The 26,496-nt window shown below is 42.0% G+C and overlaps 1 protein-coding gene across 10 annotated transcripts in view; it reads right to left on the bottom strand.

Moving 5' to 3' along the window:
- The window catches only part of LAMA2 (laminin subunit alpha 2), a 475,192-nt gene that overhangs the window by 201,524 nt on the left and 247,172 nt on the right, over nucleotides 1–26,496 (bottom strand). For 6 of the 10 annotated variants that reach the window (XR_006414199.1, XM_044424782.1, XM_044424816.1 and 3 more), the window contains exons 13-17: nucleotides 26,271–26,372; nucleotides 24,759–24,970; nucleotides 11,963–12,074; nucleotides 5,145–5,198; nucleotides 4,410–4,523 (exon numbers count right to left, since the gene is read on the bottom strand). Coding sequence is in view for 9 of the 10 variants with exons in the window: in XM_044424782.1 (XP_044280717.1) it covers nucleotides 4,410–4,523; nucleotides 5,145–5,198; nucleotides 11,963–12,074; nucleotides 24,759–24,970; nucleotides 26,271–26,372 (594 nt within the window). In the remaining variant the exon portion in view is untranslated. The remainder of the gene's footprint in view (nucleotides 1–4,409; nucleotides 4,524–5,144; nucleotides 5,199–11,962; nucleotides 12,075–24,758; nucleotides 24,971–26,270; nucleotides 26,373–26,496) is intronic. The other 4 variants (XM_044424799.1, XM_044424833.1, XM_044424824.1 and 1 more) reach the window with 2 other exon arrangements.

Raw genomic sequence — 26,496 nt, forward strand, 5'->3', positions numbered from 1 at the left:
TGGATATAAAGTTATTGGAATGAGGAAGAGAAAAGTACAGAGGCTGACTGCTCATCAGGATGCAAGTTCAAACATGGATGCCTCTCAGTGCCATATTCCTCTGTATTTGGATACATATTTCCAGCCAACAGAGCAGGTCAACTCCCGTGTGCTGCGTGCTGCCACAGTGTGCATTAGAATGAACAACTACTGTTGCTTAAGCGGGGAAGGGGCCAAGATTCTGAATGCACTGAAGTGGATGACTAAATCAAGGATATATGGAACATTTAACAGCAGATTAAATGGCAAAGTAGGCAAAGCTGAAACTTCTGTGTAAATAAAACAGCAAAATGGTACCATTTATTCAGATGTTACCACAATAAGACATGAATGTTATCATTAACTAGGAAAGTGAATGAGAAGGAACTGCTAAGTCCCACAGAAAAGGGGAAACAGGAGAAGGATATACAGGATATACAGGATATACACTCCCAGTTGCAAAGCCAGAGTCAGGTGAAAATGGACTATGAGATCTGAACTCACTACTGGGAGATGATTACTCAGAATTCTCTTACATTATAGCCATGCATAAAGCACTGTGTGAGCTGCAGACAATATTAATACCACAAAATGCCTGTCAGGGCCTAGGTTTTGTGAGAAACAGTGTGTCTGTAACATGACAAAAATTTTTTTTAATGTTTTGAGCTTGTGCTATTTACAAAAGCAGTTATCATGTATCTCACAGTGGTAATGTGAATGTAAAATGCTGCAACCTCCATGGGCGTGTTGGGGATCAAAGGGCTTTGCAGGTTATTCCAAGATGTGTGTTTGAGATGGGGTTTTTAATAGAAACTTAGGTTATAGCCGTTGATTTGAGCTCTTATTATGAGTCAAAGAAACATATTTCAGCTTCTTTTCAAGTCTATTTCAAAGCAGATGAAGAGTCAAAAGAAGTAACATATCAGTAAATTAGCTGCCTAAATTGTCTGTTGTATTTCTGAAAAAACACCATGAATAGTAATGAGAAGGCCAAAAGGCTCAGTGCATCTCAACAGGAAAAAAAATCCCTTTGATGTGAAGCATGCCTCTTTCTTCAGCACTCAAATTTCTCTCTCTCTTTTTCACTTCAAAAGGCTTATGATCCAAATTGAATTGCAGCATTTAACAGCCTGCATGAGTACCAAGCAATCTGACTTCGCTTACAGCCAACACAAAATCCCCAAATAGATTGTTAAGACTTAGTTTCTGAGCACTTGTGCTCTACATGATGATATTGTGCATGTTTGGATGCTGCTGTGAAGGGTACCGAGAAAGCACAGGATAAATGAAGCCAGATTGGGTAGATGCTACCTGTTATTGGTAGCAGAGATGTGTTTTCCCCAGGCTTCTTGCTAGGGTGGTATTTCTACCAGATAACCAGGGCACAGATAACCAATATCAGAGTTCTGTCAGTCAGAACCACCAAGGCACGAGGCAGAAACTTTCACCACGGCTGAATTTCTCCCAGCATTTTTGCCTTTTCCTAAGCATTTGCCACAGGTTTCTAGTAAATATTAGCAATGTAATGGTATGAAGGCCTTAAAATGCCTCAGAGAAAAGGTGGAAATACATATTTTCTATTTTGTCAAGTGTGGCTGAAAAATTTGGGGAAAATGTGGGTCCTCCCCCATTTTTTTCTCCTACATTTCCTCCAATCTTTGGCATTCTCCCTGCCCAGCCTTCACATCACTTGGGATGGATACCAAATACAAGATTTAGTTCTGACAGAAAGTAACCTGTTTTCACAAACTGCTTCAGGTACGACCCACTTCACCTTAAGTCCAAGTCTGAGTCTCTCTTTGGAAAATCCAGAGACTGGCATGTCTCCCTATTAGCTTCCCTAACTGGGTTAGGGAATAATGATGAAAGAGAAATAGTTTGGACATTTGTTTTGTGTTCTGCTCAGTGGACGCCAACTGATCTGTCATTGCTTCTCCATCACTCCCAAAAGCACTTGAATCAGAAACAAAAAGAATGCCCTAGTTAAGTTATTTCTTGTTTGAGGGCTAGAGCTGCCAGTCAACATACTAGACCACTCTTTCCACTCTCTTCCCACCCACAGAGATATAACTATCTTTACAGGGAATCTGAGCTAATCTGAGCCTTACTGAACTTCCAGACCTCGCAGGCTCCAGGAGCAGCCTACTTTCCACTGAGTTGCCTCAGGGAAGCCTCAATCTACCACAGACAAAGCCTGAATTGCTCTGAAACAGGCTGCTTCAGTGCAGAGTTCAGGCTTCATTCTGAAGCGGATGTGCACTGCTAGCAACAACATGCCTGAAATCTCACAACAGGACTTCACAACTCTCACCATCCTTTAGCATTGGCCTTGGCTGAGGGGATTTTAGCTGAAAACAGCTCGAGGGCCAGAAGTTGTTCATGCCAGCTTACAGGATATATCTATTTATAACCATGTTGCTCATTACAGTTTTAGATGTAGACTAAGTGTACACCTAAATAACACAATGACCCAAATGCAACTAAAGTCAGTCCTCACTAAGGTTGCAATCATTTACACATTCCTTTGGGAATACGACATAGCTCAATGATACCTACTTATGAGTAGATATTGTGCCATAAATCCAGCTGAGACCTAAGGAATAAGCTAGCTGCAACTACCACCAAGTGGCATTTATCTCAACTGAACATAGTCATATTCAATGAGAGAAATACCATTGGGGTAGCTGAGTTGAGTTGGCCTTGAACTTGAGTTGAACCAATGTGTGAAGCAGTCCTTATCATAGAAGAGCAAGGAGCTGGAAGTGCTTTCTCCTTGAAACTCTCGTTCAGTGCAAGCTTTGCTTTGCTTTTTGTTTTGCTTTTCTGAAAAATTTGGACCAAAAACAAGTTGGAGAGAAAAGCTGATCACCTCCTTTTCTGAAGCAGCATGGTCCTGATCCATGTGTGTGCTTGAAAGAAAGTGGGGAATACAGTTGCACATGGCTCTATTATGCATGACTAGGAGAGTGTTTCATTTGGCCATAAGGTAGCAACAGGGGATGATACGAGTGTCTGCTAGATTATTTTAAGGGCAAATTCTAGAGCAAGCAGCTCTAGAATTCTACTCCATCATGCACTACTATAGTGAGAAAATAGTTGAATTGTTGTCTAAGGCACGGCAATTCAAAACTTCAGCTAGTTTTGTTGTAAATCTTAACTAGTTTGTTAGACATTAGCATTGGAAGGCTGAATTCATGAAAAAGTGATGAAATAAATTATCTGAAGACTGGTGAGGAAAAACAAATCAGTTTCTGCCAGATGGTTTTTTTCCCCCTCTCACCATATTTAAGTGAAGTATTTCCGAATGTAGCAATGATGACACATTTTTTCCTAAGTACTTCTTAAGATTAAGTATAGAATTAATGTGAGTCATTTTAGGTATTCATTCATGAAAAAGCTATTTGAAAAACCCACCAATCCACCAATTTCAGCTATCTTATGCAGGACTGCAGAGCAATTAAACATCTTGTACAGAGGAAAACAGGAAGGCCAGTGGTAATTTCATATGCCAAATTGCATTGTAAAAGCCCTGAATTTTCATTTTGATTTTTCCCTGAAGCTTTTCCTTAGGAAGAAAAAATTAAGAAGGGGAGGGAGGAACATTTAAAAGCACATACAATGCAGAGTTAGTTTGAATACTGCAGGGAATCTGGAGTATGATATCCCACTAAATTGGCAGTGGCTCAAATTGCATTTCTGCAAGACTAATGAAATGAGAAATGTTGTTTCAAGCTTCATGCCATGTCAGACAATATAAAACTAAAATGCCCTTGAGTTAATCAGAACAGTCTATTCAGCGTAATTCACCCATTCAAAATAGCTACTGAGCAGGCTGGAAACAGAGGCGCACTGGGCATGATTATTCAGGATAATAAATGCATTTAATTGCTGAAGTAATAGGCAGCTAAAGCAAATATATACTTTCTTTCAGGAAAAGCCACCTTTCTCTTTCGCCTATAGTATGTCCCTTTCCCCATTCCCCTTTATGTATGAAGGATTTCTGTGAGATTTGCTGATATCCCCCAATGGTCATACTTGCATAATGCATTAGAACAGCATTTACAATTAAATTACTACTCTTCTGTACATAAAGCAAAACTCACAACAGAGTTGAGAACATTCTGCACTGTGAAATACACTGAAATAGTTCGCTGATTCCTGTAACACCCATTGGCTCATACTAAGGTAAAGAAGCCTTGTGGCTCAACTTTATTTGCAGTAGCTACACTATCAAGTTACCTGGAGATTCTTTAGGTTCAGATGCAGCTCAGTATAACAATTGCTTCTGTCAAATCACTGCTTCTTTTCCTAAGTACTAATGGTCCCCAAGATAGTTAATTCAGGAGCACTGGCATACTGAACTGATCTCAGTGCTGTCACTAACCACTTACCAGGCATTCTCCAGTGATATCATCACAGGACTCAGCATGACCAAAACATGTGCATGGCCTACAGATTCCACCAACGATGGTGCCATTAACTCGTCTGTACCTTGACCTGCAAGACTGAAGAAGAAGAAATATTTTTCAGACAGTTATTACATAGGTAATGACAACAAAAAAGAAATGCAGCACAGGAGTGGATTTTGCCAGCTCAAAAAAAGTTGGGAGGGGGGAGGGGGCTTGATATCAAGCAACCTTTCAACAATTCTGCTGTCTATCCCCTCCCCAACCCATTTTGTTCCACAGCAGCGTGTGCTCCATGTTGGGCTGCCTCTGTATGTACAGTTGGTTTGAGGTATGGATCAATTCTAGCATTAGAAAGGAACACAAAGCAGACATCTCTGACCTCTTCCTATATCCATGCATGAACAGCATCATGGTGGGGTGATGCTGGGACACAGCAGTTCTTCCCCAGACAAAGATCCTGGAGCAAAAGGTTTACTCTGTTCATACAAACCCAAGCTGGTTCAATGAAGATCTTGTGAGTGGGGAAGCAGGGACCCTCCCTTTCACTGCCCACCTGGTCCCTTCTTGGACCTTAGTACCATCCACCCAAATCCTTGCTCCTGTATGTCCCTAAAGCAGTGGCACTATTTGAAAACCACTACAATAAGGCATTCCAACTACAGTATTCAAACACTGCTAGAAAAACACACCTTCCTGGCATGCTGTCCAGGCACTGACCTTAACCGAATAGGTGGGTGTAACACTAAAGGAAGCGTTAGCTTGAGCTTTCTTCTGAAAAGGAAAAGTAAAAGCAGGGAAATGAAAGAGTGAAAATAAGGCTGAAAATAGCTAGAAAATTACTGAAAGAAAAAGAGAATGAAAGGAAAAGATTTTTTCTTGATCCTCTAATCATCGCTAAAACATCACAAAAGTTATCTGGGATCAAACATTTAAAAGAAGCAGAAGGCAAACTTGCAGTTGAAAAGAAAACATGCCTCTGATTAGACACAGATCTAGCGATGTGAGACCTGCTATCTCAATGCCACAAGAGTGGATAAAGATCGCAAACAGGCAGACGTGTTGCATGCGTCTTTTTCAGGCTTTTCTCAACTGATAGACAACCCACAGCAAACCCCCATGTAATCAATCATGACTGTAGTGGTCATGCGCATGCAACAGCAGGGGGCAGAACCATAGGAAAAGTCTGTGTTTGGTGCAGGTCTCTCCCTTCTCCAGCAGACCTAGACAATACCTCAGATGCACAGCCCTTTATTGGAGCTTCACAAGCTTCAAAAGAACATAACTCTGAGTAATGTTCTGTTTGAGATGTGGGAGCACCATCTACTCATGTGAAGAGTTGAATGCAAACGGAAACATCCCCTGCCATGCATTTCATAAATGGTTCTACAGTCCTGAACATTCTGCTAGCCAAGACCAGGCTGCTTCTGTATAACTGCCTGCAGATAAGAAAAGCAACCAGAAAGACAGGGCTCACACATTCTCAAAAGAAATGTATAATATCATCCAGAATTTTTTAGGTTTCTGCACCAGCACATCTGCATAATGTTTCTGTTTCAAGTCTATTAATATCCTTTTATTCAATATGCCATTTTTATGAGCCTTAATACTTGTATGCATGTATTTCTATAATGTTGTGCATTTCAAAGATTCATGGTAGATAACATACTAGAAAAAGAGCATATCTATGGGGAACTAGGGGAACCATTATGATAACACGAAAGCCATCCTGAATTTATACAGTTAATTAGGATATACACTGCATGATAAACAAACAAGAACAACTGAAATTCTTTAGCTAGAGTCCATTCAAAGAAAATTATATAAGTATGTCCTCAGCAGCAGGATGTATGAAAATAATCAGATTTATTATGTTTGGTTTTTACCCAAATAAAGCTTAGGACAACTTCAATGCCTGTGTCAAAGATAGTAGCATTTTATAGCACTGTCTATAGCTCATTTTGTTAATTTTCTCCTTCCCTTTTGAACTTCTGTCTTCCTCTCAACTATTTACAGGGTTCGGTATCAGCAGGCCTTTCCTGCTGATTAAAAGAGTTGAGCCCATTGGCGGACAAGTAAAGAAGCAACACTGCATTATCTCACCCACTTCAAATTGCAGGAAGGATGCTCTTAACAAATACATGCAATCAATGAATTCAAAAATAGTTTTTCATTGACTTTCTATGAGGGGCACAGTATAGTACTAGGGACCACATCTATAAATTATTTGCTTTGTAGAAAGGGTCCAGCTTTCCAATGACAGCCTGTTCTGAAGTATGCAATACTGACACATAAATGCATTTAAAAAAGGATCTTAAAAAAGGTTGTAAGCAGATCACAGGAAGTGGGCACAGCTAATAGATCTCTGCTAAGACCTGGATGAGGGGGAAATTGATTTTAATATGACAGAGGGAATTTTGGAGAATAAGCCATGGCCCATAGCTGCATTATGGACTGAAAGTTGGTTTAGCAGTATTTATCAAAGGAGTCCTGGAGATGCGAGTTTTGCTTGTTGTTTTTAGTTGGGGTTAGGATTAATTGGATCATTTTTAAGAGCCCCGCCCCCCAAAAAAAACCTAACAAAAACTCAGTGGAAAGCCTGTATGGTATTGTTCAAAATTTGTTAAATGGATAAATCCAGTATTTTGGTGAATGTCTTGAATCCCTGATTATAATAGGGCCTGACCAAGAAGAAGACATCTGCATGATCTGGAGGATCCTGAATGGCATCCCACATACGTATCATTTATTGACCAGTATGCCAGTTGACCTGTATACTTTTACTTGATATACCTTATCCTAGAGAAGATACAGGTCAGTCAGGGTGTTAGGGGTATACCTAAAACAGCTGAAAGGCTGAGCTCCTTGGTAACAGGACTTTCATCTAAGAGTTTCCATAAGGGGAAAGATAAACTATAATGACAAGGAAGAACAGAAAGTGATGGTGGTCAAGATGGAAAGATCTCAATGTACAAGTCAGAACTTCAGATGAGAGTCAGGTTAAATAGTAGATATTTTGACTGTGAGTTTTTAATTATATTCAAAAAGGCTGAGATCAAAGAGAAAATGGGAGCTGAGCATACAGGGGCAACTGGGAACATAAACATCACGGATAAACAAGGTGTTGAACAACCACTCTTGTTGTGCATACTTTACATACAAGTCTCAAAGTCTGTAGTTTCTCCAGCTACGAAATGGTTTCCAATGGTTTTGTTTCTTGCTTATCAGTGGGAGTTAATATTATGGGCTTACAATATTATAATAAGAATATTATAACAGCATACAAACTGAATAATAATAATAATAATAGTAATATTGTCTGAAGAGATATCATTTCTGGTTTATCTTATATTGTTTCATGTTTATTGTCTCTTCATATTGTATTGGATAATAGGATTTTTATTAATACTGCCTTGGAATCCAATTTCTGGATGAAGATGTGGTTTAGGAATTTTTTATTAGATAAAGAAATAATAACTACTGATGAGGTATGCATTAACTTCTTTGGTCCACTGTATTTTCTGGTCAAACAGATTATTGAATAGTCAAACAAAAACCTCCAAGACCATTATGAACTGCCTTTGGTTTTGTTTGTACATTAATATTACGAAACAACTGAAAACATTTAAGACTTTAGGCGCCAAGTCCTAAATACTATATATAAAATCACAGTGTCCTTTAAAGAAGAAGAGATCTGACAAGTAAATGCCTAGAGTGCCTATATAAATGGCATATTGTTTATAGTCTTGTGAAACAGAACATCTTTGTGTTTTAAAATGTTTCCTTAGAGGCATGGTTTCGAAGAATTTTGCATTCCAAGACACCGCAAGCAATGCCTTGACAAGTCAGTTAAGCATATGTGCACTCAATGTGCACACTCAGAGAATATGTGAGGCAGCATTTGGATAAAAATACTGGAAATCTGGGAAAATTGCATTTATAACCTTAAACAAGGTTGCAGTCTCTAAACCAGTGAAGCAAGCATTGCAAGAAATAGGAGGCAATCATACCAACTGTAGGCAAACTATCAGCCCAAGCAAGGAGGGTGCACTTTACTTTTTAATAATCAAACATGGTTCATATCTTGATTATGCAGAGCTTCTAAAAATGGTAACATCTCATCATGAAGTGATAACAGACAATAATACATTTATATGTATGATAAGGAAATTGTTGTCTGAAACTCTTGCAGGGCAATCCTATTGATGTCTCCCCAGATAGAACTCAGAGGGGCTTATATCCCAGATGAGCATAGATTGCAGTTTTCCTTATAAATGCCTCAGTTCAAAACCAACATTCCGTTATTTGTAAATGAGAAGGCCAAATAAACAAAAGGTTTGGAAGATTTCTATAAATTATTGAGGCAAAAATTTAGTGACAATTGAGCAATCAATTAGGTCTACTGAATGACAACTTTACCTGGATCTTGAGTAAGCCCCTTAACAATGAAATGGCTTATACCATTGCAGTCAGTATGAAATATGCTACATCAGGTTCTAAACCCACATAAGGAAAAACAAATGGCAATCCTGGATCTTTCTTATATATTTTCTCTCTTTCCAAACCACATTTCCTGGATAAGTTAAGATGTAATATATCTGACCTATAAAAAGTGGCTAATTTTTGGAAGCCAGAGGTTATGTACAGCCATTTATTTATTTATTAACTTTGCATCCTACCATTTTGCCTAAAAGCACCGCAAGGAGTCTTACATAATTTGCCTCTTCCGCTTCATTTTTCTTCACAATGACCGTGGTGGGCTAGTCTGAGAGTCAGTGACTGGCCCAAAGCCATCCAGTGAATCAGAGTGACCACGTATGACTAAGCGTGGCCCAGTTGGCCAAGTAGTGACTAGATCTCCCAATTCCCAGGCCAACAGTCTAACCACTATACTACAGTGGCTCAAACATCCTTAGTTACAACTAGGGGCTTATCTGTATTATGCTTTTAACTCTCTGTCCCACCCAGACTTCTTCCAGATTCTTTGAGGGATCATGAGTGGCTGCTTTACACATATTCTCCCAGGGCTTTTTATTTCTACGTCTTTCCATGAATGTTCCATTACACAACCACTCTGTTACACTGTGCCAAAGCAGAATTGTGCAGCAAGGCTAGGATTTCATTCTGCCGTTTCCTCATAACACCAGACTTTCCTCAATCTTAAAAAAGATGCAGAATGGTAGCACAGAATGGGTTCTACAGGATGATGATGTGGTATAAAGCACCTGCAAACAACCCACTGTGAGGAATCACAAATGAAAAATAAATGCCTTGTGTAGAAAGTATCTAGGAGTATAGAAAAATGTCTGCTGTGCTTTCTCCCACTTTGATTTTTTTAAAATTCTCATGTTCTTTTCATCCTCTTATGAATATATTTGCAGATTTTGTCAAGTTCCTATCTATCTATCTATCTATCTATCTATGAATGAAATTAAATTTTCAGCTATTTTCCTTGGACAAATTCAATAACCATAGGCATTCCCAGCATGGAAAGGGCTGTTTTGTTTCTGCCTATCATGTAGCTGTTAAAGATGAGAAGTCTGTAAGAAAACAATGAATCCTAACTAAGCACGAGAAATGTGGTTGAATCAACAATAATTCAGGTGTAGAGTTTTAGGAGCTAAGCAATCAGGGTTTCCCAAGATGGGGTTTTTAAATTTGCTACTTCCTCTGCTAGAGTATTTGTGAGTTTGACATAATGTCTGAATTTCTTGCCCTTTTTGGTTGCTTTCAGTACATCCTTCTACATGAACTTTAGAGGCATCTAACAACTGAAATTGTTTCCTGCTGACTCTGTATAGCTTCTCCCCATTTTTTTTCATATGCTCCATTGTGCCCAGAAAACAACAGCACAGGTTCAATTGTCGTTGATGTTTTACTGCCCACAATACATAACACAGTAAAGTTGAGAAACATTTCTTGCTTGCTTGCTTTCTGCTACTCTTACAGAACTTCAATCGGTTTCCAGAGTACAAATGTTTATCCACAGACATTAACACCTGCCCTTGACACCTAAATGGCATCATTTTAGTGGGGAGGGGGGGATAATGACTGCTGTTTTTGCATTAAAGGGGCAGGTGGAGTCATGGGCATGTAAAACTCCCACTGCGGTGTCAGTGGAGAAAAGTACAATGGCAGAACTGCACTAGTGAACAGCGCCAGTTTCATTTTAGGATTGCAAAAATATAATACAATACATTTTCCCCATTCCTAAAACAAACAAACATTTGAGAAAAGTTGCTGGGAAGCATGGGAGACATGTACAGAAATGACAGTGGTGTAAACCACCTGCAAATGAGCACAAGTAAGTAATGATGAGTGCTCAATATAAACCTAGTCTAGAAAAGCCCTTACAGCCCGCCTTGATTGAGAAATCTGTCAGTTTTGCTTTCTCCCACTTATGAGAATACCTTCAGATATCCTTATCAAAAAACACACTGAACCAAATTCTCACCTACTTCTAACCAGAATTAATCTAGGAACTACAAGAATCCCCTTTAAACCATGATTTCAGATCCAGGCTGAGTGGCAAGGCTGGTTAGATCTATCATTGAGCAACAAGGCTGCTTAGTGGAGGGAGAAATGCATTCCTCAGACTGGCTCTTGGTTTGTTAATATGGGTAAATCAGGCTGCATGAATGAATGATCATCATCATGATGATGACATCTTACTTATGACTTTTGAACCCTCTTTTTTAATGGCAGCGTTAGAAAGGCAACATGGGTCAGGTCCGTGGCAATTGCTGTTATGAGCAATCAAATCATCAGCCCTTGAAAATTCAAGGCTGTGTACTGCTGTGATTTTTTTTTAAAGGAAGAGAGAGAATCCCAATAATAGGATTCTTCCATTTGATATAAAGGTAAGTAGGTGTGTCTGTGTGAGTGTGTGTGGAATGAAGCTGCAATCCTATAGAAACTTATTTAGAAGTCTAAATTTAACATAGTATTCCCATTCAGATGTCTCAGTAAACCATAACTTATCATGATGGGAATGAACTTGGTCTTTCCATGGATTCACGTATGTCAATTTCTCTTCTCCTCCACTGGGGCCATGAGGAGCTTTCACCTCCATTTTAACCATTTTGCTTTCAGATTCTAAACTGTGCATGATTTTAACTCTGTGATGAAGATGGGTGTGATGTCAACTGTGTGTGATTTTAACTCCAAAGACGGCTTATTTCAAACACACCATAGTTGAGCTTAATCACAATTTGTCATGATTTGGTGACATAAAATGGCTAATCAAAATCAGAGCTGAAAGGTTGCCAACATCATGGCTACACTCACAAGAGGAAAAAGGGAGCTGTGGAGGAGGAGTAAACTTTCTGTCATGAAAAATAATTGTTTATTGGTTTGTTTAAATGTCTCTATTAGCATTTGCTTCCAAGTATACAAATGCAGCTGATTGTGTTCTGAATTAATTCAAAAGAAGCCTGCTTCCTTTCTGTTCTTCAAAAGATCCACTGTGCATTGGTTTTGCAAATTTGGGAGGAACACTCAGCTGGAAATAACTCAACAGTCTACATTAAGAAACTCACTTCACAGGAGGTACCCGAATACTCTGGAGGACACTGGCAAACTTCAACAGCAGATGCATCTTTTGGTCCAGTTGAAAAATGATCAGCAACTTCAAGGTTAACACCACTCAGTCTAGAGAGTAAGAATAAGATGGACAGATTACTACTGACCTAGGAAAGAACATTGATCTCATTATGTTTCCTAGGTTAGGTATGACTGCATGCAGGGTGTAGTTGATTACTTTAAAGGAGGCCAGTTTTCACTTTTACCTTTATCTCTCTTTCTTGATACCATTCAGGTTTAGACTGTGGCAGGCCCATATTAGACAGCTGTCTCAACAAGTGTGACAATGGTAGGAAAGCTGTGCTTAGCTTGCAAGTGGCATTTTATTTTCTCTGCTGCAGAGACACACAGAGCTAGGCTGTTGTCAAAAGCCAAAGCTGAGGAACTGTCAAATACAAAACCACTTTCTCTGGCTTAGAAGTACTGAAATCTTTAATTACATTCACAGAGTATACACTACTTCTGATCATCTATTTTGTTGCTGTTCCTGTGGAAACCAGTGCACTGCATAGAGATAAATGCAGTATATTACAAAGAAGCATACAGAGTTGCTTTGCACTTGTCTCATTCTATATGCCATTTGGTAAAAGGAAAGCAATGGTATTGGTATTCTAAAAAAAATAGAAAAAAACGCACACCAACTGGTGATCTGGAGATACCAATCTGAGCACATGTAAGCTGTAGACGGCCAATCTATACATTCTCTGCAGCTCCCCAAAAGGCAGTGCAATATGCCTGTTACTCTAATGGCAGATTGTCCTGAGTGACTTTCAAAAAATCCAGGTCTTAAGCAAGATGAAGAGAGCACTTGCACTAAGGCACCAGAGCTTGGTCCTCCTTTAGCCTATATAATCCACATGGTGTGAACAGAGCCTCTGTCCTCTTCCACATGTGGAACCGATGTCTTGCACAACAGGAACTAATGGTTTTCAAAAGTATACTCTGAAATGAGCTCTGACACTAGTTTCTAGACTGCAACAGGCCAACAGACCTCTGCTTCTATGAGCTTTGCTGAACCATCCCATTTTTCCAGTTATCCTGACACTACAAATTCTTGTTTTTAGTGGACAGTGGCAGTAGCAGTGGGGCAGTATAAGACTGAGTACAGGTTGCCCAGTGCTCAACACAGCAGGGCCCTGATTTAGTACAGAAGAAAGAAGAGCATCCACAGTCTGAACCTAGGAACTCTCTTTTTCTTGATCCCATTTTCCAGAGCTGTAATAAGCTCCTGCGTTCCAGTACTATCACCCTGAGAGAATTGGTGAGTTCATTAAAAAGGAAAGCAGGCTTTTGCTTTACTCAGGATTATCTGCATCAGGGAACAATATGGCTACAGATCACTCATGTATGTATGACATGTGTTTTTTGCTGATTTATTTGTTTTATTAGGCCTGCACATCAGAATTACTGAATATGCAAGCCAATTGACGTATCTTCCCAGACTAATAAGCAATGCAATTGACACTGTGCGCTCAGTAGGGTTAGGATTGCTGAATGCACTCTAGTGGGAAGACAGCAAACATAAGCCCCACTCAAACCACTGAAACTGAAGGAGAGCAGCTAATTACTTAATAGTGGGTGTCCTGCTTTGGCTGAAGCAGACTGAGTGAAAGGGCTATCCAAAAAGCAAGTAGTGAAACAGGCAAATGTTCAGACACAAAGGTTGCATTCTAGGGGGGTTCAGGTTAAGCAGGAGTAGTCAAGGTAGCAGGCAGAGGTGAAATTACTGTTAGATTTGCTACACAGCTGAGGAGCAGAATCCAGCAAGAATCCAAAGGTCAGAATCAAGGAGCATCACTTATTTATTGCATTTGTATGTTGTCCCATAGCTCAAGAGCTCTTTGAGCAGCTCACAAGAAACAATTATAGGAAAATTATAACAATTATATTGTTAATTTTAAAGAATAACCATTATAGCAAAACAGATGAGGCACTGGAGCTGAAAGAACAGCACTGTTTCCAGCAACAGCCAGGCAGATACTGAGTGATTTTATTTCCAGAACCTGCTCAGCCCCATCAAAGACTCAGCTGTACTACATTAGAGCTCTCTGGAAAAAGCCCTGCTCATGAAGCTTTGCTTTCTCCTGAAGAGTCCTTCTTGGCAGTGCAAGTGAGCACTCTTTCAGATGGCAGCTTGGGGTACTTGTTGTAGTGAGCAAGGTTTTCTCCCTTCACACATTCAAAGCCGCAGATGTTTCTTCCAAAAAGTTCTTTATTGACCAAAGGGTTTTCCAGAAGCACAAACAGCCAGGAAGAATCTCTGAGCATTGAACCCAATGTAGTTCCTTCTAGGAACTCCCCTTATTAGCTTTCCTGGGCCCCATCCTTTTGGGAGAGGCCTTTTGGAATGGGCATGCCTCTTCTCTGCATGTCGATTCTCTAATTGGGTTGCCCTCTTCTGCCATTGTTGTGTCATGAAGAGCCATACCTGTTTTGTCTGTCTCTGAAAAACGCCCCTATTCCAAGCCCCCTTTCAATCACTGCACATCTTCATTATCCTCAGAGGCTGTCTGCATGCCTCGGGATTCTGGCCTTGAGATAAGCATGCCCACTTTTCCCATCTCAATGTCTGGAATTGGCCCACATTTCAAAGCTCCCTCCTCCTCTTTCTCCTCTGAGTCCCAGTCAGGGGCCCTTGGAAATGAGCATCAAGAGCAACTGTTCCTCTCACTCCCAATAGCGGCCGACTTGCCTGCCACTTGTGTTGATGTTCCTGAGGGCCAGGGTGTGGCTCAGTCTCGACCTCAGCACAGAGTTCCCTAAACAGGGACAGACTTGCAGCTTGTCTCCTAAGGAACCAAGCTCCTGGTCTAGTGGCTGTGGTTGAACTGAGGTGCTCTTGGTTTCTGGGAGCATTAGCTTTTTTTCTCAAGAGGATTGCTCAGGAGGGATTTTGAGGAGAACAACAAAATCCTAAGCATTTTGATTTGTAAGCAATCGTGTCTCCTTTTCATGGGGTTTGTTCTACAATGGAGGGGGGGATTATATTTGAATTTCCAAGACTTAAATCTGAAAAGTGCTCACTTGGAAGTATGTTCTACTGAACTTAATGAAACTTATGCCTTTGCATAGATTATGCAATTGATATTTTTGGTTAAAAGAGCAGGCCCATAGCACCTGTCAGGGTCTTAAATACTTGTGATTCATGAAGGATTTTGAAAAGATAATAAAAATTATTTTTGAAGTATACTTTTATATATTTCAACCACAAAATATGCAGGGAAATATTTTCTTGCCATCTTCATCAAAATCCTTTCTATATCACATGTGTTTAAGCCCAAGTGGAGAAGTAATGAAGTATCCTTCTGTATACTCCAACAGAACAAAAACATGTTATTGAAAGCAGCAGATATACAATTCGTTGCTGTATTGGGAGTATATATCATTATGTTTTTCAACATAATTGGTTACTAATTGCAGGCACATTTCCAGAATAGAGAGAGAGCACATAGCTGAGGACTTTAAGGACCAACCACTTAGACCAACCAAAAAGCTCTGCAATGGGCAAAGAGCAGCAGAGAAAGAACCGTCTCCTTCCACCTCCTGCTGGTGCCTGGAGACAGAGGAGCACTCCTCATTCTATACCAGTCTTGTTGGGTCAGCTGCCCTGGCTAGACTTTCACCTACTTTGGTCCCCCGTTCATGTACCAAGGAAGGCCTGCCACATCGCTGTCCCGAGGGCCTCTTGGCTTTGTGTAGGTGAGTCAAGGAAATCCCAAATGGAGGTCCGGTCAATTTCCTGCCATCCCCTTGAAAGCGGCAGTTCTGAGGCAGCCTCCCTTCATCTTAACCAGTGCTCACTGAATTTCTGTTTCCTTTGCTTAAACCCTTTGCAGCTGTCATCCTGCCCTACATGGGTCATCATTGTATTAAAAACTGCAACAGGTTGGTGCACTGCAGGTGAAAAACACCATGAGTCATTTGCCCAAATTGGGCCAAGAAGGTGAAACATTCTACATAACACAGTTCTAGAGAAAGGTAACCAGTGAAACCCAGACTGCACTTTGGAGGGTATCAAGGAAACTGGCAAAGCGGGATGCATTATAGGAGGAACTGTGCTTTCAAACTTGCTCCACTCCTTCTGCACATGCCATCGTTTATTTTTTATTTTTAAAATATATTTTGCAGCCAGCCCAGTCTTCTTGACTCCCCGCAGGAACTGGCTTACTAACACTGTCTTCCAAAAAAGCTATGGGTGAGGAATTACCAATACATTTTAAGATTAATTCTTCTTTTTTGCCCTCATACAGTAGTGTTCACAGGATGCTGGGTTTACAGGTTGTTTGCTTGTTTTTTAGCCTTTGGCTCATGGCTAGTAATCCATACATTTTACAGAACTCTGAGAAATAGCTTCACCTGACAATTCATTATATGCCACAATTTATTTGGTTTACTATCTCATTATAGGATACTCTGCCATAAATATATTAGAGAAACATAGAAACATAGAAACAGAGCGAGTCAGAAAGGGTCTCCCGGGCCATCTAGTCTGACCTCCGGCACCAGCCGGCTCCGCTCAAGACATGCCCACCATGTGGACGTCCAGCCTATCCTTGAACACCCACATTGATGGGGCCTCAACAACCTCTCGTGGAAGCCCATTCCACACCCTCGGGGTCCTGACTGTCAGGAAGTGCTTCCTGGCATCCAAATGGAACCTTGGCTCCCTGAGCTTTGCTCTGTTGGAGCACATCCTGCCTTCCTCTGCAAGGGAGAACAGGTCTCTACCCATCTCCATGTGACATCCCCTCACATACCTGTATGTCGCCAACATATCCCCTCTGAGTCTCCTCTTCTCCAGGCTGAAGAGACCCAGTTCCCTCAGTCTCGCCGCATACCCCATCCCCTGCAAACCGGCCACCAACCTTGTGGCCCTACGCTGCACTGGCTCCAACCTGGCTATATACTTTCTGTAATGAGGAGCCCAAAATTGAACAAAATACTCCAGTTGCGGGCGCACCAGAGTCATGTAGAGTGGTAGTAATACCTCTCTTGATCTAGAAGCCACACTTCAGGCTATGCAACCAAGGGTGGCGTTCACCCTCTTGACCACCGCATCTCACTGCTGACTCATGTTTAGCCTGCAGTCAACCAGCACCCCGAGGTCCCTTTCACAAGTGCTGCTCTCCAGCCACTTGTCACCTAACCTGTACTTATGACACCTATTCCTATGCCCCAAGTGCAAGACCTTACACTTATCCACACTGAATGCCATCCTGTTGTCTCCTGCCCACTTCCATAGTCTGTCCAGATCCTTTTGGATCTGGAGTACCTGCTCCTCAGTTGTGGCCACTGCTCCAGTGTTAGTGTCGTCTGCGAATTTGATCAGCAGACTGTTCACCCCTTCTTCCATGTCGTTAATGAAAAGATTAAACAGGATCAGCCCCAGGACAGAGCCCTGGGGGACCCCGTTTGTTACTGGCCGCCATCCCGATGATTCCCCGCTAATGCTTACCTTCTGCTTTTGGTCTGTCAACCATGTCCTAATCCACCGGACAGTGCTTTGGTGTATCCCAAAACTCCTCAGTTTCTCCACCAGGATATCATGGGGCACTTTGTCAAAGGCCTTGCTGAAATCCAGGTATACCACATCCACTGCATCCCCTCCATCTAGCCATCTCGAAACCTTGTCATAGAATTCCACAAGGTTTGTCTGGCAGGACCTGTTTTTGCGGAAGCCGAGTTGTGTGGCTGTCAGCCTCCCTTCCCTATCTAGCATCACTAGATCTCTCTCTGTTATGAGCCTTTCCATTGTTTTTCCTACAATGGATGTAAGGGTAACCGGTCTATAATTCCCCATGTCCTTTCTACTACCCTTTCTGAAAATTGGGACCACGGATGCCACCCTGCAGTCCTCTGGAACTTCACCCGTTCTCCACGAGATCTCAAAAATGGAGGCCAGCGAGCGTGAGAGAACCTCTGCCAACTCGCTAAGTACTCTCGGGTGTAACCCGTCAGGGCCTGGCACCTTTGTAATGTCCAATGCCCTGAGGACCTCTCGACTTCAAGGGGGGTGACTCTAATCTGTGCCCCTAAGTCCCCAGCCTCATCTAATCTCCTATGCGGATATCCCCCGTCCTGCTTTGAGGAGAACACAGAGGCAAAATAGTCATTTAGCATCTGTGCCTGTTCCCTCTTATCAGTCACTTGATCTCCTTCCTCCTTATTTAGTGGTCCCACCACTTGTCTCCCCTTCCTCTTCCTATTTACATGCTGAAAGAAGCCCTTTTTGTTGCTCTTGATATTCTTGGCAAGTCTCAGCTCGTAATCAGCCTTAGCCTTGCGAAGAATCCTTCTGCAACGGGCCTCCTCCTCCCGGTATACCCTTTTGTCTATTTCCCCCAGTACCCATTTCCTACGGAGGTTCCTCTTTTGTCTAATCCCTTTAACCACCTCCTTTTGCATCCATGATGGCACTCTCTTCCGCCTTCCCACCTTACTGACTAGAGGTATCGTCAAGGCTTGTGCCTCCAAAACCTCCCTTTTGAGTGCTATCCACCCCTTCTCAACTCGCTTACCTTCCAGCAACCTATCCCAGGAGACTTTCCCCAGTCTGGCCTTCAGTTGGCCCTCTTGAAGTCCCAGCTTCTAGTGCCCAACCTGCTGCATGTCCCCAGTCCCCTGATCTCAAAGCAAAGGATGCAGTGATCACTTGCATCCAGAGCTCCCCTAATCTGTACATCTATCAGCTCCTCCCTATTGGTCAAGACCAAGTCAAGGATGTTTCCCCCCCTCGTCGCCTCTCGCACCCTCTGTGTGAAAAACCCTCCCTCTGTAGCTTCTAGGAAGCGACGTGACCTGGCTGTCACCGCCGAGTGAGTCTCCCAAGTAATATCCAGGAGATTGAAATCTCCCATAATTACTGTATCTCTCTCCCAAGATATCCTTAGAATCTGGTCTGTCAGGACATCATCCAGGGTCTCAAGTTGACCTGGAGGGCGATAACATACCCCCACTGTCACGTCTCTTTCCCTGTCAAAACCCCCAAGTTTCATCCAGACTGCCTCTACCGAATCCCCATCTGTGCTGCATTCTATCTCACTGCATCCTATCCCTTCCCTGATGTATAAAGCCACACCCCTACCTCTCTTTCCCTTCCTGTCCTTTCTAAAAAGGTGATACCTTTCTGTTCACATTCCAGACTTGCCTTTCATCCCACCAAGTTTCTGTGATTCCCACCAGATCATACCTTCCTATTCCCAGGAGAGCTTCAAGCTCTTCCTGCTTATTATGCATGCTCCTAGCATTGGTGTACATGCACCTCAACTCCTTCCCACCACTTCCCTTGGAGTTCCCAGCCTCCTCCTTCCTCCCATCCTCCCTGGTACCTGGCCCCTCTCTGTAGGAGTCCTGTCAGTCCCTGCAGTATCTCTAAAACCCTGCTCCCAGAGCCCTGATCCTCCCCACACACTTGTCCAGTGCAGACACGTTACTGGGGGACCTGAACCTCCCCCCCCCCCAGCTCAGTTTAAAGTCTTCCGGACGAAGCTCGCTAGAGCATCTCCAAAGGACCTTTTCCCCATCCTCGTGAGGTGTAACCCAGAAGTCCATTGTCAAGAAAACGAGTGCCGTGGTCGAGGAACCTGAAGCGTTCCTTCTGGCACCACACCCTAAGCCAGTCGTTCACCTCAGAGGCCCTCCTGTCCCTTCCTGGTCCAAATCCCCAGACAGGTAAGATTGACGAGAAGGCCACTTGGGCCTTTAGCTCCCTGAGTTTCTTCCCCAAGGCCCTAAAGTCCCTGGTGGTCCCAACCACACCCTGCCTGGCCAGATCATTTGTGCCCACATGGATCACCAGGAGTGGCTGGTGACCCCCGGAGCAAACAAGACGCTTTACTCTGTCCTTCACATACTGGATGCGTCCATCCGGCAGGCAGCAAACCTCCCACTGCCGCCTCAGTGCCCCTCAGCAGGAAGTCCCCAACAACAATCACCCACCGCTGTACCTTCCCGGTGCTGGTGGGTGGCCGTGCACTGGCCGTCGCCTCTCCTGCAGCAGCCCTCTTGCTGCCTGACATCCCAGGCTGGGAGTCTTGCTGGTCCCCCGAGGCCTCATCAGCCCCAGCCTCCCCAAGTGGAGAGAACCTGCTTCCCAGCTCCAGATTGGTGCCAGGAGAAGGAGGAGGCCATGCTGGCCTCCTCCTCCTGTGGGTGACATACCTCCATGTCTCCGCAGCTGCTCCTCCCGTGGTCTCTCCCTCAACCCTCTGTCCAGAGGGGGGCTGCTCCGGGGGGGGGGCTGGAGAGCTCTCTCAGCCCTCAGGCACCTCACCTCCTCTTCTAGCAGGGTCACCATCTTGCACCGAGGGCAAGTGTATCCCTGCCTCTCCTGGGGGAGAAGGACGAACATGTCGCAGCTCTCGCAGCGGACAGCAACACCCGTGACTCCCGCCAAGGCCATCTGCTGGTCTGCCATCGGTATCCCTTCCGAGACCTTACCTTGGTCCCCTGCCTTGTTAGTCCTGCAGTTCCTCTCACTTGCCCAGTTCTTCCAGACAAAAACCCACTCGTACACACACACACGGATAAAATAAACTTAAATTTAAATTGGAAGAAAAACAAAGCACAGCACAAACAAACGAAACAAACAAACAAACAATCAAACCTCTGTGTCTCAGGGAAGGGAGTCTCCGGACAGCCCGGGCTGCAGCCAAGGGACGCAGACAAGGGAAGCCGCCCTTCCTCTCTGCTGCTCCTGGCCCTCTGCTCCCCTGCCCAGCTCCTACCTTGCCTTCACTAGTCCCCTGGCCACTCAGCACTCTCTCCCAGCCTGTGCCTCTGCTGCTCTGCCAAGAGGCCAAAGCCAAAAGCCAAGAGGCCAGAGCCAAAAGAAGGAACAGAGTTAACCAAAGGTCAATGGGAAAAGCTATTTTTTCAAAACAAAAAGCTGATTGTTCTGTTCTGTGATGTTTAGTAAATTTTGGTCAAGTGTATTTTTTAGATAAGTTTTGTCAACTTTGTTTTTTTTTAAATATAACTGGAATTTATTAAAAAAGCAAAGCTGAGAAAAATTAGGTATTGTGTATTATTAAAATAATTTCTATCTTGCCCTTTCATTTAAAAAAAAGCACTCAAAACAGCTTACAAACAACAAAGGAAGTTAACCAGTATAATATTTTCAGGAATTACTTTGACATCTCTCCAATTTTGTCTTGATGCAGCATCCTTATTGTGTAATTTCATTTACAGTCAGATCAAAGAAATAGAGCAAAAAGTTTTAAAAAATATGACCACAATTTTAAAGACCAGCTGTAAGTCAAAAGAATTTAAGAACTATAAACACAACAAAAATTGCTATCGCCTTATTATCCTATTTGCATATTGAACCATAGATTGTCTCTTCCTAGTGGTATGTAATATAATTTGGAACAATGAGAAACATTTACACACAGAACATTTCACTCAGTATTATTCCACATTTGTATTCACTGAACAGTTCCAGTTTTCATTAGGTTCTGCTATTTGGTAAATGGTATTTTAATGTGTTTAACAGTTTTTATTCATTGAAAAAAAGCTGCAGTGCAATTTTTGTCCTACTACAATGTAGTCATTTCTATTCCTCTGTGCCATTCTGCAAGCATTAAAGTACATAATGTTGCCTGTAATGGGACACAGGATCTTGCAGATACTTGAGAAATTTGTGTATCTCGACCAAATTTTCAGCATGACTCTATAGTGTGGCAGACACTGTTGACTTCTAAATGCAAACAAAATTAAAAGAGATACCACATTTGAAGCAATAGCAGCACTGTTTACGATCTGCTGTTACATTAATTGTTGCATCCTGAGATTAAGAAAGAAAAGAAATCACCACCGCTATGCAATGCTGCTGGAAAGCCTCTAGGTCACTACATCTACATTTCATGCAACATTATTCCACAGTTGTGTTCAGTCAATGGTGCCAGTTTTCATTAGGTACTGAAGCCTGACCATTGGCTACATGGGCCCTGTCCTATCACAGTTCTTGCTACCACAGGGTCTAGGTGACCTTTGTTCCAGCTTCTCATGAAGCAGCAGGAAGGCTATCGCTTGGAGCAATGCTTGATCGCCACTCGGAGACCCATGTCGGAAGGAGAGCAGCATTACCCTAAGAGAGTGGCATGGTTTTCTGCCCCAGCAATGCCAACATTCTGCCCTTGGAAGGAAGCCAGTGAGGACCACTACACACATCGATGTTTAATCCACTGCTTTTGCTGATTTATCAGTCTGTTTTACCAAAGATCAGCAGTATCCACAACAATGTTAGCAATCAGGATGATCCACATACATAGACAGGAGCATCTGCTGCAGAATTTCCATGTTGATACTAGGCACAGCAGTGTCAGGCTGCTTTGCCACATGGACTTCTCTCTCTTTTTGTAAACATCTGCTCAGGCTCTGTGACAAGCCCTGTGATAACATTTGGTACCACTACAGATGAACATGTAAAGAGGTGTATGCCAGAATTACGCTTGCAGGCTTCACCTCAAGTCCCTGATATTTGAGCTCAGTCTGTGCAAGGGACCTCAATGTTTCCTCTCCATGCACACTTCTCTGGAAATCTACACTCTGGAGGGTTAAAATCTGTTTACAAAACCTATGTATTGGGACTTCAGGGTTGAAGGTGGGGCTGTTAGGCATGATCCTTCATTGCTCTGTGTATTCATTTCTCTGCTTTGAACATGGTGCTACAGTGTATAATTGATTTACAGAATATATGTCTCTTTCCAGAGCTGCAGAAGAAAATACAGATCTAAAATTGTATGAAGGATTTACAGTCAACGGGTGGATGAAAAGAAAAAAAAGAAAGAAACACAAAATGGTAAAGAGAAAAGATGCCTGTAAGAAAATTAATCTGGACAAGTTTAAAACAGTTGCCTGGTCATATAGGTTATTATTCTTTATCATACTGTCATGTGAACAAGAGGCAAGATGCAATGTCTAATGAATTCATGTCTGTTTTTGCTGGTGTGTTAGGCAGGAGATGCCAGAAAACACTGCCATACCTGAATATACAAACAGAGGACATGTTTTTAAGAGGGGAAAGGGGTATCTCATATATATATCCAGTGGCAACAGCAGGGCACCATTACTTGTAACCTTCTGGATGATGCCTGGATTTTTTTAGGGAAACTCCAAGCCATGGGTGGCTTGTGTTGCCCCTTTGGGGTAATATGACCTCACACTAGCCATATTCTAGCCAGTGTACAGAATACAGGTCAAGAGGCAAAATGAGTCTGAAGCAGAATGTGCTTCTGAGGACAGCTTTGAAAGATAAGAAAAAGGTATAATCACATATGTGCTTGAGCAGAAAGTTCCATGCACAAAAGAAAAACAAGGAACATAGGCAGAGCTGGTAGAGAGATAAAACACCTTGAGATGAGTGAGGGTAAAAGAGATACTGCAGCGAAGTGTTCAAGTGGGACACAAAAAGAAATATAGAGGTGAAGCTAAAGCCACTGAGAGCATGATGGTGAGGAATTGGTATTCAGTGTGAAGTGGTTACCAAATGTAAGTTGGCATAATCATCTTCAGTGAAGTATGCTGTCCTAGCAACAGAATTTTTGACAGAGAGAAGAACACTGTATGCTGCATAAGGGCTGGAGAACATTAGGGAGCATGTGCCAGGAGCTTAATCAAATGACAAGGAAGGGTGTTTCTTGCAACGTCACATAATGATATGGCAATGTATCCAGCTTGCAGCCTGTATATAGGCTGGAATGCAAAAGATTAAAAAATAAAATGTATGCTGAAGAGAGAACAATGATGAGGGTCCTGTGGCTGGAGACCATTACACTCTACCAGGTTCATCTTCAGTATAGATACTGTTCTTTCACTGGTCTGGGGAATGACATCTGATTATATCTATTTTACTTTGGGTAAAGAAAAGGAGTAATCAGAGGCTGGATGCAGGGCCAGCCCCAAAGATAGGCAGACTGGGGGCCTGCCGAGGACCCACTGCTGAGCAGGAGCCTACTGCAAGGCCTGCTGAAGATGCATACCCTCTTCACCATTGAATCCTGTTGTATCCCCTGCCTCTTGCACTGGATATTTGCCTATCAAGCAAACAAGGATGAGACAGAGGAGCAACAGCTCCTGATGATGCCAGCAGCAAGAAGTAGAAGGACTGAACCTGGAAGCCACTGAAGATGTCTTGATCAACATATTGGAAGTCCACCTGAATGTTTACAAATGCAATGCAAATACTTTTATATATGGTTGCAACCTTATTCACATTTCCATGGTAGTGAGTCCTATTTATATCAAAGGGCCTTACTTCTAAGATCCTTAAGATAATTCTGTGACTAGGCTCAAATTGGTGACCATTTTGCTCATGGAGGTATCAACAAAATTCTTAATATAACTGAAAAAATATGGTATCTCACTGCATCTCAGTCCCTGGGCAATGGGAAATGTTCCCATACAGTGTGCAACTGCCCATTTACTGCAGTACATTTCTTTGACTAAGTATGAATCTAAATTACTGAGATATCCAGCATTTTAATACTATACTTGGATAAATAGCACATTAGTTTTTCTTACATACTTCATGTGTGTAATAATGATAATGATCTGTTCACTTCCTTTTCTTTACAGATTTTCCATTGGACTCTAAACACAAGCCCTAGTGACTCCTCCCCCCAAAAAGCATCTGAAACAAAATGACAATAGCAAGAAAAACTGTCATCCACTTCTTCAACAGAGCATTAAGGCTGAACAAAGAACATATTGCATGATACCAAGGACAGAACAAACTGCAGTTCCAACGATTACCTGTAGATGGCATTCATCCCATAGCTGTATGTAGCTCTGATAAGGAGTCTCTTTATATTTGCCAGCACAGTCATGAATTCCCTTTTGCTGACTGGAGAGTCAGTGCCATGGAACATAAATAAATTGTGCTTCAGCAACACTTCTTCAGTATGCTCTTCAAATGGGTTCAAGTGAATTCCCTCCTGTGATGTGCAGATTCTCAAACCGCTTCCCTAGTAATTATAAGTGTTAAGGGTACAAACATTTGAAAGAAGTGATGGTGCATTATCACAGAACACACACTAATTCAGTGTAAAGGTATATGCTACACAGATAGATAGATATGATATGATATGATATACCTGTACCTACTGGGTATTATTATGGGTGTGGAAATTTGAATAATGATAGAACAATAACATTCAGATAGCCTTCCAGAAACAGGCATCACGGTTTTGATTGTTCTCATGAAAAATATAGTATGTTGAGGTCTGCTATCAATTATGCAAATCTGCAACTATCTAAAACAATGTAACCTTTTAGAGAGCATGCACTTCAATTAGCATATATATTTATTTTATGCATCTTTCCTTCTCTTTGTGTCCCTTTCATTACTTTACATTTACAAATGATACTACAACAGATTAAAGCATTCTTTCTTTCTTTCTTCTCCTTTTTTTCGGTGCACAGGTTATTCCACTTCAAGGATCTTTCCAGTGAGAAATTCACTGCAGTTTACAATACGCAATACTGTAGTTGCAGTATTTTCTCTTTGACTTTACTTGGCATATTTTATGTATACTGCTGAACAAATTAATGTAGGATGATGATGAAAGTAATGTATTTTTTATATTGAAGATGCGATCCCAAACAATTTTAGAGCTTCTCTATAAAATGTTGTTAATCTGCTGCATCTGCTTTTGGTTCTGCTGCAGGACTGAGTTGTGTGCATTCCAGATGGAATGTATCAATTCCTGGTTTTCCATTACTTAACCTCTAGGTGGTACCCAACACAAGCTGGTAGATCATAAAAGTATTTAGAGAACCTGTATGCAACTTTGAGTAGGGAATGTTGAGTACACAATAGATGCCTTGTATAGAAAAGCTGTTAGTGAGAAGTAATTTCCATTAAAACAAAGGGGCTCTGTTTGCTGTTAACCTTTTTTCAAATGACATCTTTGGACATCATGCTGCACACAACTGACAATTCTTATGTCCTATTGAAAGTAAGTGTGCTTACCTGTACAGACAATATTCTATGATATTTGGTTTGTTAACTCTCCAGTTATCAACTGAAACCAAAATTAATTCTAAGAATATGTTGCTTTATTTGCATGTATCTATCATGCTATTCTTGTTCCTCCCTTTCCTTCTTTTTCACTGCTTGTCTTCCCTGCTATTGAAGTTTAAATTGCACTGTAAGATTTCTGGGAAGGCCCCATATTTAGCTTTGGTTTAGGTAACAAAGTCTGCTGAGGTGCTGCTGATCATTTACCTGTCACTGCATGAATCCACACAGGTCTCATAGCCTACCTCTATGATGACATCAGATTGAAGCATTGCTTGCGGAGCATCTTCCTCCCCTGGGAGGTCATATGAAACGGTAAATTTCAGACGTCCACCAGCAGCTGTGATCTGCAGTAAAAAAAAGAACGAGTTTGATTATGTAACAGAAAACATACCTTTAACTATTTTGAATGACTCGTTTCCAGTTATGGTGCTTTCAAGGGGAAGAATTTCTAGTGCGGCAATAGGATGT

This window comes from Varanus komodoensis, unplaced genomic scaffold (genome assembly GCF_004798865.1).
Source record: "Varanus komodoensis strain SLA01 unplaced genomic scaffold, ASM479886v1 scaffold1, whole genome shotgun sequence".
NCBI lineage: Eukaryota > Metazoa > Chordata > Lepidosauria > Squamata > Varanidae > Varanus > Varanus komodoensis.